At 50.1% G+C, this 19388-nt stretch overlaps 1 protein-coding gene across 1 annotated transcript in view; it reads right to left on the bottom strand.

Annotated features, from left to right (window-relative positions):
- rgs11 (regulator of G protein signaling 11) overlaps nucleotides 1–19388 on the bottom strand; it is a 47203-nt gene that overhangs the window by 3973 nt on the left and 23842 nt on the right. Inside the window, exons 5-13 of the mRNA XM_078418362.1 lie at nucleotides 15939–16055; nucleotides 15789–15850; nucleotides 14720–14833; nucleotides 14308–14423; nucleotides 13088–13175; nucleotides 11298–11436; nucleotides 6856–6938; nucleotides 4838–4949; nucleotides 1516–1685 (exon numbers count right to left, since the gene is read on the bottom strand). Of these exons, the coding sequence (XP_078274488.1) occupies nucleotides 1516–1685; nucleotides 4838–4949; nucleotides 6856–6938; nucleotides 11298–11436; nucleotides 13088–13175; nucleotides 14308–14423; nucleotides 14720–14833; nucleotides 15789–15850; nucleotides 15939–16055 (1001 nt within the window). The remainder of the gene's footprint in view (nucleotides 1–1515; nucleotides 1686–4837; nucleotides 4950–6855; nucleotides 6939–11297; nucleotides 11437–13087; nucleotides 13176–14307; nucleotides 14424–14719; nucleotides 14834–15788; nucleotides 15851–15938; nucleotides 16056–19388) is intronic.

Genomic DNA, 19388 nt, shown 5'->3' with positions numbered 1-19388 from the left:
ACGCTACCCCAGCACGAGTGGGATTGGTTTTATAATCAGGGGATAACGTTATCCAGTGTCTGACTGCAATGACTGGGCTTGGTAATAAAGAAGTATTGTATTTGGTAAAGTTTAGTATCTAGTTATTTTCACCCCACTGTGAAGAGCAGTTATGTTGTTGGTAAATACATATCCCAAATAACCAGTGTGCCATCCACTTGCATAGTTTGTGATTAAAAACTTAATGTCACGTTGGTTCACAAATTGATGACACAATTGCTATGATATTAAAATACTGCATCTTCCACCCAGAGTCATGTTCCTCTCATGATTTTATACACCTCTGTGTAAGATCACCCCTCATCCTCCTGCGCTCCAAGGAATAGTGTCCCAGCCTGCTCAACCTCCCCCTGTAGCTCACACCCTCCAGTCCTGGCAACAACATTTATCCAGCCTTTATTAGTGGATGTCGTGGTCATTACTTTTCATAGCTTCTTCAGCTAGAAGTTAATTCCATAAAACTATCACCCTGACCAGATTTAGTCAGTTACACATATAAGGCATTTTGAGTTGCAGTAAGTAACAGATTAAAGAATGAAACACTCACCTTTATCAGATGGTTGTATTCCCTGCAAGAATTGGTGATGACTGATTTCTGGGTCTACATCGGATGACTTGGGTCAATGCATGCACTTCAACTGATCAATGTGTGATCACTAAACTTCATTCAATATTACAACCAGCCTTGATTCCCACAAAGAGAAGCTTTGTAAATATCCCACACCTTATAGGGAAGGACAAAAGCTCACCAACTTTGAATATTCCATGGAGTCTGAGCTTTGCAGAAGATTCACCTTATTCCCTACATTTAGTTGGATTTTTAGATGACTCCAGCAATAGTGTGGTCTCCTTCCCTTCTCTGCTCACCACTGCTCTACATAAAGGCTTGAAGGATCGAATAGAAACATAGGAAACAGGTGCAGGAGTAGGCCATTCAGCCCTTCGAGCCAGCACCACCATTCAATATGATCATGGCTGATCATCCAAAATCAGTACCCCGTTCCTGCTTTTTCCCCATATCCCTTGATTCCGATAGCCCTAAGAGCTCTATCTAACTCTCTCTTGAAAACATCCAGCCTCCACTGCCTTCTGTGGCAGAGTATTCCAGAGATTCACAACTCTCTGGGTTAAGAAGTTTTTCCTCATCTGCGTCCTACCCCTTATTCTTAAACTGTTACCCCTGGTTCTGGACTCCCCCGACATGGGGAACATGTTTCCTGCATCTAGCCCACTAGCCTGAATGGCCCACTCCTGCACCTATTTTCTGTTTACAGAATCTGCAACAGCTGGAACCCTTTTTATAAGAACGTGAACCTGCTCTTAATAAACTGGACTCACTTCATGTGATCTTGGGATTGCCAAGGGTGGTAAACCTGCGCTAACTACTGAAAGATGTTTGAGTTAAGAGAAAGCACAACACAATATAATAATGGTCTTATCACATGCTGAGAAAGGAACAAAGGAACAAAGGAGAACCTGTCAGGGTCCACGGAACAGCAGGAGGGGGAGGTAGCAGTTGGGAAGATTCCAGGGTGGGAGGTTGGAGCACTGGAGTGGGACCAGGAAGGTTCATCCTTGGAGTAATTGGGGATATTTGTTCCGGTGAACACGCCGAGATTGGCCAGGGGGTGGGAAAAGCGACACAGCTGTGGGATAAAACAAAGGAGAGATGTTGAGGAACAGCAATGCCATAAGAAATTATTATCCACACTGAATCTACATCACTGCACACAACGCACGCGACAATACTTGGCTGTTTACCTGGTTAACATAGAAACATAGAAAATAGGTGCAGGAGTAGGCCATTCGGCCCTTCGAGCCTGCACCACCATTCAATATGATCATGGCTGATCATCCAGCTCAGTAGCCTGTACCTGCCTTCTCTCCATACCCCCTGATCCCTTTAGCCACAAGGGCCACATCTAACTCCCTCTTAAATATAGCCAATGAACTGGCCTCAACTACCTTCTGTGGCAGAGAATTCCACAGACTCACCACTCTCTGTGTGAAGAAATGTTTTCTCATCTCGGTCCTAAAAGACTTCCCCCTTATCCTTAAGCTGTGACCCCTGGTTCTGGACTCCCCCAACATCGGGAACAATCTTCCCGCATCTAGCCTCTCCAACCCCTTAAGAATTTTATATGTTTCTATAAGATCCCCCCTCAGTCTTCTAAATTCCAGGGAGTTTAAATCCTGCTGTGTCAGTATTAACATATGATTTTTGGAAACAACATAAAAGTTGAGTTTGTTTTGTTCTACAGTTTTAAATGTTGCACAAAAAAACAATAATATTTTTTCCACACACATCTTTGTTTATAAAAGAGAACAACACTGAAGCTGAAAGAAAGAACATTTATTTGAAAGTGTTTTATCTGCAGGTTAACACTGCGAACACAAACGGGGTATTACTACAAACGAGGAGTTTGCACATTGATACCTTATGCTCCAGACGAGGAGCAGATGTGAACAGAGAGTGGTGGGCAGAGTGGTGGGGACATGGGTCATTTATAAAGCAGTCACTGTGGATGTTAGATCATTAGGGGCACCTTCCTCGAGATTACAAATACACACTAATGAGCCCTTATGCTTTTATCCTTTTACAAGTGTCCTTTCATGCAGCACAACCCAACTTAGAAATCATTACTCTAATGTTTAGAAGGAACTGCAGGTGCTGGTTTAAACCAAAGATAGACACAATATGCTGGAGTAACTCAGCGGGACAGGCAGCATCTCTGGAAAGAAGGAATGGGTGACATTTTGGGTCGAGACCCTTCTTCAGGACCCATTCCTTCTCTCCAGAGATGCTGCCTGTCCCACTGAGTTACTCCAGCACTCTGTGAAACGTCACCCATTCCTTCTCTCCAGAGATGCTGCCTGTCCCACCGAGTTACTCCAGCACTCTGTGAAACGTCACCCATTCCTTCTCTCCAGAGATGCTGCCTGTCCCACTGAGTTACTCCAGTCACTCTGTGAAACGTCACCCATTCCTTCTCTCCAGAGATGCTGCCTGTCCCACCGAGTTACTCCAGCACTCTGTGAAACGTCACCCATTCCTTCTCTCCAGAGATGCTGCCTATCCCACTGAGTTACTCCAGCACTCTGTGAAAACGTCACCCATTCCTTCTCTCCAGAGACTGCTGCCTGTCCCACTGAGTTACTCCAGCTTTTTGTGTCTATCTTCGGTTTAAACCAGAGTCTGTAGTTCCTTCCTAAACTAAGAACTAGGTTGTCATTTCCAAGTACACACACTGCCGTGACCAGCTCTGATCGTGACCATTAAACACTGTTTCCAGTGGCACTGGGGGCAGAAACATTAACTAAAGAGTTAGATTGTCTGTTGTTAATGTCCTGGCATCGAACATATCTGGCAACCAAGGGTTGTTGACAGGCAGTTTTGTGGGCCAGTGTAATACACGTTTCCACAAGACCCTGTGGAGTAGCCACATGCCAAATGAGAGTTTACAAGAACCTTTGACAATTTGCCAAATTTTGCAACAAGACAGAATGTGCAGGAAACACTCAGCAGGTCAGGCCAGCATCTGTGGAAGGTGAAACAATTAACCAGAACCCTGCTCTGAAACGGTTTCTTTGTTGCTCACTGCTCCAGAGACCTGGGTTCGATGCTGACGTCAGGTGCTGTCTGTGTGGCGTTTGCACGTTCTCCCTTTGACTGTATGGATTTGCTCCGGTTCCCTCCCACACTTTAAGGAGGTGCGGGTTTGTAGGTTAATCGGCCCCTCTGTATACTGCCCCCTAGTGTGTAGGGAGTGGATGGGAAAGTGGAATGACATGGAACGAGTGTGAGTGGGGTTATTGCTGGTCGGATGTGGACTCAAGGCTTGGTTACAATCACTGAATCAAGATGCTGCCTGACTGACACTCTGAGCATTTCCAGCATTTCCTGTTTATAAGCGTTGCTTTTCAACAAATTGCCATTCGCTGGAGTAACGTTTGATGGGCCAGCACTGTGGTACAAAGTCAGGGATGGCAAAGAGAGCATGCAGGTACAGCAGGCAGTGAAGAAAGCCAATGGAATGTTGGCCTTCATAACAAGAGGAGTTGAGTATAGGAGCAAAGAGGTCCTTCTACAGTTGTACAGGGCCCTAGTGAAACCACACCTGGAGTACTGTGTGCAGTTTTGGTCTCCAAATTTGAGGAAGGATATTCTTGCTATTGAGGGCGTGCAACGTAGGTTTACTAGGTTAATTCCCGGAATGGCGGGACTGTCATATGTTGAAAGACTGGAGCGACTAGGCTTGTATACACTGGAATTTAGAAGGATGAGAGGAGATCTTATCAAAACGTATAAGATTATTAAGGGGTTGGACACGTTAGAGGCAGGAAACATGTTCCCAATGTTGGGGGAGTCCAGAACAAGGGGCCACAGTTGAAGAATAAGGGGTAGGCCATTTAGAACGGAGATGAGGAAAAACGTTTTCAGTCAGAGAGTTGTAAATCTGTGGAATTCTCTGCCTCAGAGGGCAATGGAGGCCAATTCTCTGAATGCATTCAAGAGAGAGCTAGATAGAGCTCTTAAGGATAGCGGAGTCAGGGGGTATGGGGAGAAGGCAGGAACGGGGTACTGATTGAGAATGATCAGCCATGATCACATTGAATAGCGGTGCTGGCTCGAAGGGCTGAATGGCCTCCTCCTGCACTTATTGTCTATTGTCTATAAAGTGCGGTGCGGTGGCAGGTGTGGGAACAATGAGCAGAGGAGCGTGTGTGTGCGTGCGTGCGTGCGTGGGGTGGGGCGGCAAGGCCGTGCATGCAGACAATGCCGCCGTTAGTGTTCAACCTGAGACACGGTGGAGGTGGCGGCCTTGTCCCTGGCGTCCAGTGGTGGGGGCCGGGCTGTCAGGCCACTGGTCTGGCTGGTCAGTCGATGCCACCTGGCAAATGGAAACACACTGGACAGACACACGGTCTGTATTAGAGGCAGCAACGCCGAGACCCGCAACACACGGTTACTGACGGCAGTAACGCACTGACCACTGGAACCCCCGGTCACCATGTCCAGTAACGCACTGACCACTGGAACCCCCGGTCACCATGTCCAGTAACGCACTGACCACTGGAACCCCACGCCACCGTGTCCAGTAACGCACTGACCACTGGAACCCCCGGTCACCGTGTCCAGTAACGCACTGACCACTGGAACCCCCGGTCACCATGTCCAGTAACGCACTGACCACTGGAACCCCCGGTCACCATGTCCAGTAACGCACTGACCACTGGAACCCCACGCCACCGTGTCCAGTAACGCACTGACCACTGGAACCCCCGGTCACCGTGTCCAGTAACGCACTGACCACTGGAACCCCACGCCACCGTGTCCAGTAACGCACTGACCACTGGAATCCGCGACCACCACGCCCAGTAATGCACTGACCGCTGGAAACCCCCGCTCACTGTGTCCAGTAACGCACTGACCACTGGAACCCCACGCCACCGTGTCCAGTAACGCACTGACCACTGGAATCTGCGACCACCACGCCCAGTAACGCACTGACCACTGGAACCCCCGGTCACCGCGTCCAGTAACGCACTGACCGCTGGAACCCCTGGCCACCGCGTGCAGCGGTAAAACCGCCCGTAACACTCGGATGCACACGGTCACATCCTGACGCGTGCTAACATTACTGGCACCTCGTAACCTGGGAGAAATATCCCACCAGAGAACATTTCTTCCCAGAGTTTCCTCTCTCTCACCTTCCATTAACAGAGTCAGGCACAGATGTGGACACTGGCACACTAAGTGATTGTCCATCCATTTATGTTTTGGAGCACAGGAGGGTGAGGGAGGGTGAGGGAGGGTGAGGGGGGGTGAGGGGGGGTGAGGGGGGGTGAGGGAGGGTGAGGGAGGGTGAGGGGGGGTGAGGGGGGGTGAGGGAGGGTGAGGGAGGGTGAGGGGGGGTGAGGGGGGGTGAGGGGGGGTGAGGGAGGGTGAGGGAGGGTGAGGGAGGGTGAGGGAGGGTGAGGGGGGGTGAGGGAGGGTGAGGGAGGGTGAGGGGGGTGAGGGGGGGTGAGGGAGGGGGAGGGTGAGGGAGGGTGAGGGGGGGTGAGGGGGGGTGAGGGGGGGTGAGGGAGGGTGAGGGAGGGTGAGGGAGGGTGAGGGGAGGGTGAGGGGTGACCGCATTGAGGCGGACAAGATCACGAGGGGCACGGATAAAGTCAACCCTCATAGTCTTGTACCCAGGGTTGGGGATTCTAAAACTAGAGGGCACAGGCTCAAGGTGAGAGGGGAGAGGTTTAAGATGGACGGACCTCAGGGGCAACGTTTCCACTCGGAGGGAAGTCCGTGCCTGGAACAAGCTGCCAGGGGAAGCTGTAGAAGGCGATATGATAATGACTTTAAAAAGATGTTTGGACAGGTGTACGGATAGGAAGGGTCTAGAGGTGTGTGGGCCAAATGGGACTTGCCCAGAATGGTTGATCTGTACAAGGTGGGATGAGTGTGTCAGAGGGAACTGCAGACGTCAGTTTAAACCGAAGATAAACACAAAGTGCTGGAGTAACTGAGCGGGACAGGCAGCATCTCTTGAGAGAAGGAATGGGTATCTGAGGAAGGGTCACGCCCCGAAACGTCACCCATCCCTTCTCTCCAGGGATGCTGCCTGTCCCGCTGAGTTACTCCAGCATGTTGTGTCTACCTTAGATGGGCTGTTTCTGTACTGTACAACTCTATGATATTAATATTTATTCTAACAGGTAGCTGAAGCAACCCAGTGTGGATGACCATGGGCAGCTCTTGACCGGTCCACCCCCCCCCCCCCCCCCCTCAGTCACTCGTAGCCAAGGTGGACAACCACGTACCTTTTCTTGCTTTCCTGAGCAACAGTGGCTGATGCCAGCAGATTCCTGTACCGCTGCGATTTTAAATATCGTGGATAAGAATCCTGCAGGAACAAGGTTAACAGTCAACCTGAGAAGCACCTTCAGCAACAGAATGGTCCCACAGAGATACAGCACAGAACGCCACTGGAGATCATCCTTCCCTGTGGCTATCAAACTGGACAACTCCTGCCCCATCTGTCATGTGGTAGACTGAGACTGGGACTGGGACTGGGACTGGGACTGGGACTGGGACTGAGACTGGGACTGGGACTGGGACTGAGACTGGGACTGGGACTGGGACTGGGACTGGGACTGAGACTGAGACTGGGACTGACTGAGACTGAGACTGAGACTGAGACTGGGACTGACTGAGACTGAGACTGGGACTGGGACTGGGACTGGGTCTGGGACTGAGACTGAGACTGAGACTGGGACTGGGACTGGGACTGGGACTGGGACTGACTGAGACTGACTGAGACTGGGACTGAGACTGGGACTGGGACTGAGACTGAGACTGGGACTGAGACTGAGACTGAGACTGGGACTGAGACTGGGACTGACTGAGACTGAGACTGGGACTGAGACTGGGACTGGGACTGAGACTGGGTCTGGGACTGAGACTGGGACTGAGACTGGGACTGACTGAGACTGAGACTGGGACTGAGACTGGGACTGACTGAGACTGAGACTGGGACTGAGACTGGGACTGAGACTGGGTCTGGGACTGAGACTGAGACTGGGACTGGGACTGGGACTGGGACTGGGTCTGGGACTGGGACTGAGACTGAGACTGGGTCTGGGACTGAGACTGAGACTGAGACTGGGACTGACTGAGACTGAGACTGGGACTGAGACTGGGACTGGGACTGAGACTGGGACTGGGACTGACTGAGACTGAGACTGAGACTGGGACTGAGACTGAGACTGGGACTGAGACTGGGTCTGGGACTGGGACTGAGACTGGGACTGAGACTGGGACTGACTGAGACTGAGACTGAGACTGGGACTGGGACTGACTGAGACTGACTGAGACTGACTGAGACTGAGACTGGGACTGGGACTGACTGAGACTGGGACTGAGACTGAGACTGGGACTGGGACTGAGACTGAGACTGGGACTGGGACTGACTGAGACTGGGACTGAGACTGGGACTGGGACTGACTGAGACTGAGACTGAGACTGGGACTGGGAGAGACTGAGACTGAGACTGAGACTGAGACTGAGACTGGGACTGGGACTGGGACTGGGACTGAGACTGAGACTGGGACTGGGACTGGGACTGGGACTGACTGAGACTGAGACTGGGACTGGGACTGGGACTGGGACTGGGACTGGGACTGAGACTGAGACTGTCTTCCCCCCCCCCCCCCACCCCCGCCCCAATCTCTGCACATCCCCAATCCTTTCCACTCCTCACATTAATTTCATGTTTCATGTACCTCGCTCGTTGTGTTTGCATGACGGCTGGCAGATCAATTTTCCTGCTGGGATAAAGTTCTATCGTATGGCATCGTGTCGTGCGGTGAGTGATGGTAACGCCAAGCAGTAATGTTGCACCTTCTCCCTCTGTCCAAACCCCCAGCTCTGCACCCTCGCCTTTAACCCGTTCAGTGCCACCTCCCCGTACAACTCAGGTCACGGCCAATAGTGACAAATGACTTGGCTGTGACCAGGTTAATCCTTCACCTTAACGCACGATTATCTGAAGGGTCTCGACCCGAAATGTCACCCATTCCCTCTCTCCACAGATGCTGCCTGACCCACTGAGTTACTCCAGCACTCTGTGAAACGTCACCTATCCATGTTCTCCACAGATGCTGCCTGACCCACTGAGTTACTCCAGCATTTTGTGATACCCACGATTAACTTAAAATGGGAACTACACTCGCCCCCCTACAGGACCTATACATTAGGAGGTGCAGATCCAGAGCCAGCAACATTATGAAGGACCCCTGCCACCCCAGCAACGGACTGTTCCAGCTGCTACGGCCAGGCAAACGCCTCCGCTGTCACACTGTGAAAACAGAGAGGATGAGACGGAGTTTCTTCCCACAGGCCATCAGGACTGTTAACTCTCATATCACCAGGGACTCATTTAATTTACTGTATTAATTTATATTTTGTGTTAAATTGTTTTTTCTATTGTGTTTTGTAGTTTAGCACAATCCGCAGGCATTGCCACTTTCATTTCACTGCACATCGTGTGTATGTATGTACAAATAAAGTTGACTTGAAATCAGAACGTAGATCAAATAACTATTCATTGCAGGGAATTTAACAAAGAATTTGCACAAATTTAAAAGGTTAACAACATGTACGGTTACTAGTGGGTTAACAACATGTACGGTTACTAGTGGGTTAACAACATGTACGGTTACTAGTGGGTTAACAACATGTACGGTTACTAGTGGGTTAACAACATGTACGGTTACTAGTGGGTTAACAACATGTACGGTTACTAGTGGGTTAACAACATGTACGGTTACTAGTGGGTTAACAACATGTACGGTTACTAGTGGGTTAACAACATGTACGGTTACTAGTGGGTTAACAACATGTACGGTTACTAGTGGGTTAACAACATGTACGGTTACTAGTGGGTTAACAACATGTACGGTTACTAGTGGGTTAACAACATGTACGGTTACTAGTGGGTTAACAACATGTACGGTTACTAGTGGGTTAACAACATGTACGGTTACTAGTGGGTTAACAACATGTACGGTTACTAGTGGGTTAACAACATGTACGGTTACTAGTGGGTTAACAACATGTACGGTTACTAGTGGGTTAACAACATGTACGGTTACTAGTGGGTTAACAACATGTACGGTTACTAGTGGGTTAACAACATGTACGGTTACTAGTGGGTTAACAACATGTACGGTTACTAGTGGGTTAACAACATGTACGGTTACTAGTGGGTTAACAACATGTACGGTTACTAGTGGGTTAACAACATGTACGGTTACTAGTGGGTTAACAACATGTACGGTTACTAGTGGGTTAACAACATGTACGGTTACTAGTGGGTTAACAACATGTACGGTTACTAGTGGGTTAACAACATGTACGGTTACTAGTGGGTTAACAACATGTACGGTTACTAGTGGGTTAACAACATGTACGGTTACTAGTGGGTTAACAACATGTACGGTTACTAGTGGGTTAACAACATGTACGGTTACTAGTGGGTTAACAACATGTACGGTTACTAGTGGGTTAACAACATGTACGGTTACTAGTGGGTTAACAACATGTACGGTTACTAGTGGGTTAACAACATGTACGGTTACTAGTGGGTTAACAACATGTACGGTTACTAGTGGGTTAACAACATGTACGGTTACTAGTGGGTGGCGATTTAAACAACGTAATTCTACCAATCCGTGCAGTGGAAGGAACTGCTTTGAAGCTTCACAGAGCGAGTGGTCCACACACGGAGCGAGTGGTCCACACACGGAGCGAGTGGTCCACACACGGAGCGAGTGGTCCACACACGGAGCGAGTGGTCCACACACGGAGCGAGTGGTCCACACACGGAGCGAGTGGTCCACACACGGAGCGAGTGGTCCACACACGGAGCGAGTGGTCCACACACGGAGCGAGTGGTCCACACACGGAGCGGGTGGTCCACACACGGAGCGGGTGGTCCACACACGGAGCGAGTGGTCCACACACGGAGCGAGTGGTCCACACACGGAGCGAGTGGTCCACACACGGAGCGAGTGGTCCACACACGGAGCGAGTGGTCCACACACGGAGCGAGTGGTCCACACACGGAGCGAGTGGTCCACACTCGGAGCGAGTGGTCCACACTCGGAGCGAGTGGTCCACACTCGGAGCGAGTGGTCCACACACGGAGCGAGTGGTCTACAGGGCGAGTGGTCCACACACGGAGCGAGTGGTCCACACTCGGAGCGAGTGGTCCACACACGGAGCGAGTGGTCCACACACGGAGCGAGTGGTCCACACACGGAGCGAGTGGTCCACACACGGAGCGAGTGGTCCACACACGGAGCGAGTGGTCCACACACAGAGCGAGTGGTCCACAGACCGAGGGACTCAGCGGGACAGGCAGCATCTCTGGAGAGAAGGAATGGGTGGAGACCCTTCTTCAGACTGAAGGATTAGGATTAGGGTTAGGCTGAGTTACTCCAGCATTTTGAGATACCTTCGCTTTGTGGCAGCATCTGCAGTTATTCCCCTAGAGACCGAGGGATATCATTCTTCCTGTGTACGAGTTCCAATGAGAATATTTTATTGAAGGAATATTTTACGTGCCATTTACTAAGGTGAAGATGCTGTTTATTCAGAATATAAATAGATCTGTTAGGTACGTGGGACATTGGAGTAGATGTGTGTGAGTTCCACTCAGACGGGCTGGGCTGGGTTTGGTTGTTGCTGAGCAGTGACTGACCTTCTTCATCAACATGTAAACGTGCATCTGTGCATCTTCCAGCACAAAGCGATGAGGAGCCTGTAACCCATCCAGCGTTTTCTCCATGGTCTTGCTGTCCACATTCACCCATTTGCTGGCACCTGCCGCAAGAAACTGCCTGTAAATGAAAGCTGGTGTCAATGATGCAGGCCACTGGAAACACAGCTGGAGCTGGTTGACATTTCCAGAAGAAAGCTCGACTATCAGAGTGGCCACGGTGGTGCAGCGGTAGAGTTGCAACCTCACGGCGCTCACAGCGCCAGTGACCCGGCCTCCATCATGACTACGGGCGCTGTTTATGTGGAGTTTGTACGTTCTCCCTGTGTCCACGTGGGTTTTCGCCAAGAGAGAGTCATACAGTGTGGACACAGGGAGAAAACCTCAACACAAAGCTGCAGGTCTATTTCAATACCTGAGGAGCACCTTCAGCAACAGACTGGTTCCACCAAGATACAGCACACAACGCCACAGGAGATCCTTCTCCCCTGTGGCTATCAAACTGTACCACTCCTGCCCTTCTGTCGTGGGATAGACTGAGACTGAGACTGTCTCCCCCCACCACCTCCCCAATCTCTGCCCATCCCCCATCCTTTCCACTCCTCACATTAATTCCATGTTCCATGTATCTCGTTGTGTTTTATGACTGCTGGCAGATTAACATCCCTCCTGGGATAACGTTCTATCGTATCGTATCGTATCATTGTTGCTTTCAACAACAGATATTTCACTGGCGTTTTCACACAAGCCCACCCATATCCCTGCAAGTCAGAGTGGTAAAGCTGTACAGCACAGAGACAGGCCATTCGGCCCACCTGGTCCATGCTGACCAACTTGGCATGTTGGGCTAGACTCAGTTACCTGCGTTTGGTCCATAACTCTCTCAACCATTCCTCTACCATAACAATATTTAAAAGACATTTGGACAGGCGCATGGATAGAAAGCGTTGAGGGATATGGGCTAAATGTATGTAGATGGGACTAGTCTAGATGGGGTGAGACACAAGGTGCTGGAGTAACTCAGCGGGACAGGCAGCATCTCTGGAGAGAAGGAATGGGTGACGTTTCGGGTGGAGACCCTTCTTCAGTGTAGGTGGGGTATCTTGCTCAGCATGGCTGGGTCGGGCCGAAGGGCCAGTTTCAGTGCTGTATGGTGTTTCTGTTCGACTGATGCATTCTTGTGTTAGTGGATCACAGAGTGATGATGCTGGTTGGAATATTGCTGTAGCATTTGCCATGGACACGTGTGATGTTGGGATTGGGAAAGCCATGGTCTGTGGGCAGTGATCTGTGTGTGCACTGAGCTACAATGGTCCCACCCAACATTGCATCACACCATACAAAACACAATAGAACAGAGTGAAGTTTGGATACATCAGACTATCCGACAGTCAGTCACAGCACGGCACAGCACAGAAACAGGCCCTTCGGCCCAACCTGCCCACGCTGGCCAACATGCCCCACCTGCCCGCGTTTGGACAATATATCCCTCCAAACCTGTCCTACCCATGTACCTGTGATAGTCCCTGTCTCAATAGGACAGCACCTCTCCTTCATATACAGGTGCGAGAAGCCCATCACAAACCCAAACTATCGTAAGTCGAGATGCATTTAATACAGGTGACCAGGTGGTAGGCAGTGGGCTCAAGCTCGCTAGGGAGGCTGCTGTTTGTACCATCGCAAAGTCAACGCATCGTAACGTGGGCAGCACCTGTACACGATTACTATCGCGTTTGTTTCTCAGGTGTTCGTTAAAAAAGAAACAAACTTACTCGAAGATGACCTCTACTTTCTCCTCCACCTTGGACTGCTGTCCGTAGCAGATGTCTTCACAAGCTTCCCAGAAACTGAGGTTCTCAGCTAGAGGGGAACACACAACGTCAACATTGCAACACAGGTCCCGCTTGTTATTTTACAACAGACAGGCCTGGGAGCAAGGTAAAACAAAGAGGAAAAGAGTCGAGCTTTTGGACAAATGGACAAATGTTTGAAAATTTACACACAAAATGACCAGTTTCAAGCCTCTTTTAGTTAACTTCAAAGTAAACAGACATCACAAAATAATGTGAATATGTCACTGTACACTAATAACATTTCAAAGTAAACTCGCTCATTAATTGATAATCAGCCCAAAAAGGTGGTAATTGGCTTTTCTGCTGTGTTTTATATTTTAACCCTGTCTTAATTAATTTAGTTATATAATCTGGCACTTAAATGTAATATTTATTCATTACAGTTCCACCACTGATTTTCTGGCACTCTTGGTTCCAGAGCTTTGCTGGTTTATCCAGCTGGCCAAGGAAGTCGCTGGGCGATGGGGGCCGATGCGCTGGCTCCAGCTGGGCTAGAGTTCCATAGTCCCGGCCGCAAGTTGCAAATTCAACCCACTGATCGTCCGTGGAAGTCCCGATGAGGTCGAGATGGGCTGCCTTGCCCAGCCGGGGTGCCACATTTTCGGGGAGACTTCTGGGGCGGGGGGGGAGGTGGATTTCTCGCGGAACCCCTCGCGACCTCTAGCAGAACCCTAGTGTTCATTACAAGTCTAAACATCATCCCTTTACTTTTTTTTCCAATCTGATTTCTCCGTTGGTAAACGCGATTTTGGCAAAGTGAAAAATGCGGAAATCTGCAGAAACTTGACATGCCTGACCGAAACACACACACTGTGGAGGGTGTCCACAGGCTGACCCATGTTAACCTTGCCCCTCATCATCTGGATGATGGAGGCAACCAGACAATGGGTCAGTGCCCGTGGTCAGGCTGTGCGGCAGCAGCACTAACTGCTGCAGGTCAACAGTCACTAAACGACTGTGTGGGGTGAGGGGGGGGTGCGGGGTGTGGAGGGGGGGTGTGGGGGTATGGGGGGTGTGGGGGGGGGGTGTGGGGTGGGGAGTGCCGGGGGTGAGGGGTGTGGGGGGGTGTGGGGTGTAGAGGGGTGTGGGGGGGGGGGGTAGGGGGTGCCGGGGGTGAGGGTGAGGGGGGTCGTGCTCACCACTGATCTCCTTCTCCAGGAAGTGGCGGAATTCCTGGCGGCCCAGAGCATCCTGGATCAGCTCCTGGAAACTGAAGGCCCAGCGCTCGGCACGGAGCCGGGTGGGCACCGGCACCCTGTACATAACGAGAGGCCATCAATGTCCACCATCACACTCACACACACTCACACACACACTCTCTCACACACACACACTCACACACACTCTCACACACACACACTCACACACACACACACACACACACTCACACACACACACTCACACACACACTCTCTCACACACACACACTCACACACACACTCTCACACACACACACACTCACACACACTCTCACACACACACACACACACACTCTCTCACATACACACACTCACACACACACACACACACACTCTCACACTGGTGACTCACAGGTCTGCGTTCATGGTCCAGTAGCCGGTGCCGTTGGTGATCCAGGGGTTGCTGGGCAGACAGCCGGCCATGATGGGATCGTGGGGAAGGTTCTGCTCACAGTGTCTGACGAAGCTGCCGGTCGGTGTAACAGCACGGAGTGTCACGGTCACAATCACGGACATCTGTAACCCCCCCACCCACCCCACACTGTACCAGACGCCCGCCCACACAACCCCACACCCACCCACCCCACACCGTACAGACCCCCACCCACACAACCCCCCCACCCACCCACACTGTACCAGATGCCCGCCCACACAACCCCCCCACCCCATACCGTAGACACCCGCCCACACAACCCCACACCCCCCCACACCACACAGACCCCCACCCACACAAACCCCCCCCCACCCCACACCACACAGACCCCCACCCACACAAATCCCCCCACCCCCCCACACCGTACAGACACCCGCCCACACAACCCCACACCCCGCTCCCAGTGAGAGCTGCCAGTGTTGCCCCTCCACTCTACACCCTGCTGCTTGGTGGCACGTCACAAAGGCCTTTCACTGTACCTCGGTACACGTGACAATAAAGTAAACTGGTAGATGTTCACGGAGCGCCGGCCCCCAGTGGGAGGGACAAATGCCTTCTGACGGGGGGGGGGGGGGGATAAATGTAGGAGTTATTTATTCATCTTAACAGAGAAGTTTCCAAATGTACCCATATTACTGTGTTGACATAATAGTCACAGAGTGTCGGCACGGTGGAGCAGCGGGTAGAGCTGCTGCCTCACAGCGCCAGAGACCCGAGCTCCATCCTGACTACGGCGCGCTGTCTGTACGGAGTTTGCACGTTCTCCCCGTGACCTGCGTGGGTTTTCTCCGGGTGCTCCGGGTTCCTCCCACACACCAAAGACGTGCAGGTTTGTAGGTGAAGTGGCTTCTGTGAAGTGTCCCCAGTGTGTGTAGGATAGTGTTAGTGTGTGGGGATCGCTGGTCGGCGCGGTCCCGTGTGGGACCAAGGGCCTGTTTCCGCGCTGTCTCTCTAAACTAAACAAAGTCAACGAGAAGTAGTTCCATACCCTTCCAGAGAAATAGAAGATTTGACTCTTGATCTGGTTAACGCAGTGTTGTAGTATTCAATCTGAATGTCAAAGGGATAATAAATGCAATCAATATAAACAAGGTGGAAGGGGTAATATTGTGGAAGAAAGAACTGGAGATGGCCTCACCTCTTTCTTGTAGTAAGCACTATTCTTCCTGTTGGCAAATGCACAGCAGGTTAATCTCCATATAATCACCAATCTCGACACAGTCACAAAGTCCACTCTCGCTCGACCCATTCCGTCAGGTCATTGTGAAAGTAACGTAGCCCACCAGTGCACCCTCTTTCATCATGAACCACAGATCACCAAATCACAATCTGGTGTTGAGGGGAAAAACTGCAGATGTTGGTTTAAATCGGAGATAGACACAAAGTGCTGGAGTAACTCAGCGGGACAGACAGTATCTCGGGAGAGAAGGAATGGGTGACGTTTCGGGGCGGGACTCGACATCAGTCTGAAGAAGGGTCTCGACCCGTAACATCACCCATTCCTTCTCTCCAGTGATGCTGCCTGACCCGCTGAGTTACTCCAGCACTTTGTGTCTACAATCTGGCGTTATCTGTCTTGAGTCCCCATGCCTGCATGTTATCACCCAGTGAGGTGCTGGCGAGGGGTGGTGAGACCCGTAGCAGACTAGTGAAGCTAAAAGCCAAACCATGACCTTGGAAAAGATCAAGAGGATCACATATTTAACAAGAATGAACACTCCAACCAAGACTGGGAGGAACATCTTTCAGGTTTATTTGGGATCTGATGGGTAGTGGAGTGAGACAGATAGTGGAACCTCTATCTGTGGTACATCTGTGGAGGTCCAGTCACTATTACGGGTCATTTGTGCATTGTCCCACTTACGATACGATATGGTACCATTGAGCTTTATTTATCCCAGGAGGGAAATTGGGATAATTTAACTAAACTAAGACAAAACTACCTCTGGCACATCAGTATAAACGGAAGCCGCTCGGGAACAGCCAGGACAGAAAACCACTACTCCTTCAACAAATAACATGCAGCAAACATCCACCAATAATGCAAGGCTCAGCGCTACCTCCTGTTCTCACACTGTTGGCATGAAGCCCTGTGAGAAAGGGTGATACAACACATCAACTATCAAAGTAACGTTTACATTACCCCCTTGACCCTGTATCTGTACACTGTGGACGGCTCGATTGTAAACATGTATTGTCTTGCAGCCGACTGGACGGCGCGCATCTATCAGCTTTTCACTGTACCTCGGTACACGTGACAATAAACAAAACTAATCAACTAACTCAACTAACTAACATTGAGTTGTTACTTACTTGTCAGGAAACGATGCAGAGAACAAAAATCAGACATTAATTACAAGCAGTACAGTTTCCTAGCTTAAAAAGTCTTCATAGATTACATTGACTAATCTGTGCCAAATGGTTTGACTTTCCAAGATATTTACCCTTGATTGGTCTGTCTAATCATTAGGAAATCAATGCAATCTAGAATTATTTATCAATTTTTTGAGGATGTAACTAGGAAAATTGACAGGGGAGAGTCAGTGGATGTGGTGTACCTCGACTTTCAGAAAGCCTTCGACAAGGTCCCACATAGGAGATTAGTGGGCAAAATTAGAGCACATGGTATTGGGGGTAGGGTACTGACATGGATAGAAAATTGGTTGACAGACAGAAAGCAAAGAGTGGGGATAAATGGGTCCCTTTCGGAATGGCAGGCAGTGACCAGTGGGGTACCGCAAGGTTCGGTGCTGGGACCCCAACTATTTACGATATACATTAATGACTTAGATGAAGGGATTAAAAGTACCATTAGCAAATTTGCAGATGATACTAAGCTGGGGGGTAGTGTGAATTGTGAGGAAGATGCAATAAGGCTGCAGGGTGACTTGGACAGGTTGTGTGAGTGGGCGGATACATGGCAGATGCAGTTTAATGTAGATAAGTGTGAGGTTATTCACTTTGGAAGTAAGAATAGAAAGGCAGATTATTATCTGAATGGTGTCAAGTTAGGAAGAGGGGATGTTCAACGAGATCTGGGTGTCCTAGTGCATCAGTCACTGAAAGGAAGCATGCAGGTTCAGCAGGCAGTGAAGAAAGCCAATGGAATGTTGGCCTTCGTAACAAGAGGAGTTGAGTATAGGAGCAAAGAGGTCCTTCTACAGTTGTACCGGGCCCTGGTGAGACCGCACCTGGAGTACTGTGTGCAGTTTTGGTCTCCAAATTTGAGGAAGGATATTCTTGCTATTGAGGGCGTGCAGCGTAGGTTCACTAGGTTAATTCCCGGAATGGCGGGACTGTCGTAGGTTGAAAGAATGGAGCGACTAGGCTTGTATACACTGGACTTTAGAAGGATGAGAGGGGATCTTATTGAAACGTATAAGATTATTAAAGGGTTGGACACGTTAGAGGCAGGAAACATGTTCCCAATGTTGGGGGAGTCCAGAACCAGGGGCCACAGTTTAAGAATAAGGGGTCGGCCATTTAGAACGGAGATGAGGAAAAACTTTTTCAGCCAGAGAGTTGTGAATCTGTGGAATTCTCTGCCTCAGAAGGCAGTGGAGGCCAATTCTCTGAATGCATTCAAGAGAGAGCTAGATAGAGCTCTTAAGGATAGTGGAGTCAGGGGGTATGGGGAGAAGGCAGGAACGGGGTACTGATTGAGAATGATCAGCCATGATCACATTGAATGGCGGTGCGTACAGGCTCGAAGGGTTGAATGGCCTCCTCCTGCACCTATTGTCTATTGTGCCCACCACCACCACGGTGGACATCACCAATGTGGGGATGGTGGACACCTTCATAGTGGAGGCAGGACATCCTGTATTTTGGGCTAAATTAGTTTGTCCCGTATGGGACCGCCCTTGTCCCGTATTAGTAGGGGTGCCAACTTCCTCACTCCCAAATACGGGACAAAGGGTGACGTCACCGCTCCGCGCCCCACGTGACCGCGCCCAGCCCGGGCGGCCGCCATTGGTGGAGCGGGAGCACGTGGCCGCTGGCTGGGTGAGGTGACGTGGGGCGGTGATGTCACCTTGTCCTGTATTTGGGAGTGAGGAAGTTGGCAACCCCCGACTCAGAACATGTGACAATATTAAACTAAACTGAATTTGTAGCAAAACTATGAACGTTTTAGCAAAATACATTGAGACACAGAAGGTAAAAGGCAAGAGGAAAGTCGTAACATCTACACTAATCTGTTCAATTTCACTTTTATTTCCATCAAATCGTGACTGTTGCCAAACTCAGTATTTCGATGGATTAAAGATATAAATAAGCTGGTTTCAAAAGGTGAACTATAAATCATTAGGGGTAATGGAGGGATTTAGAAGATTAAAGTTATTTAATTGTGGTATTGTGATTTAAATTATGAACTGGCCTTTTTAATACCTGGAAAGGCAGAAAAGCCTTGTGAAAAAGCAGGATTCACCGTCTGACAGCACAGAAACAGGCCCTTCAGCACAACTCATGCATGCTGACTAACATGCCCCATCTGAGCAAGTCCCACTGTTAGTTCACTGGATGGAAAGTTTGGGTGCAGAGAGATGTCGGGCTAGATGGGGAAAGGCAGGAAGAAGGAGCTGAGGTC

The sequence above is a fragment of the Rhinoraja longicauda genome, chromosome 21 (genome assembly GCF_053455715.1).
Source record: "Rhinoraja longicauda isolate Sanriku21f chromosome 21, sRhiLon1.1, whole genome shotgun sequence".
NCBI classification, from domain to species: domain Eukaryota; kingdom Metazoa; phylum Chordata; class Chondrichthyes; order Rajiformes; family Arhynchobatidae; genus Rhinoraja; species Rhinoraja longicauda.
This window is presented reverse-complemented; position numbering and strand designations above follow the sequence as displayed.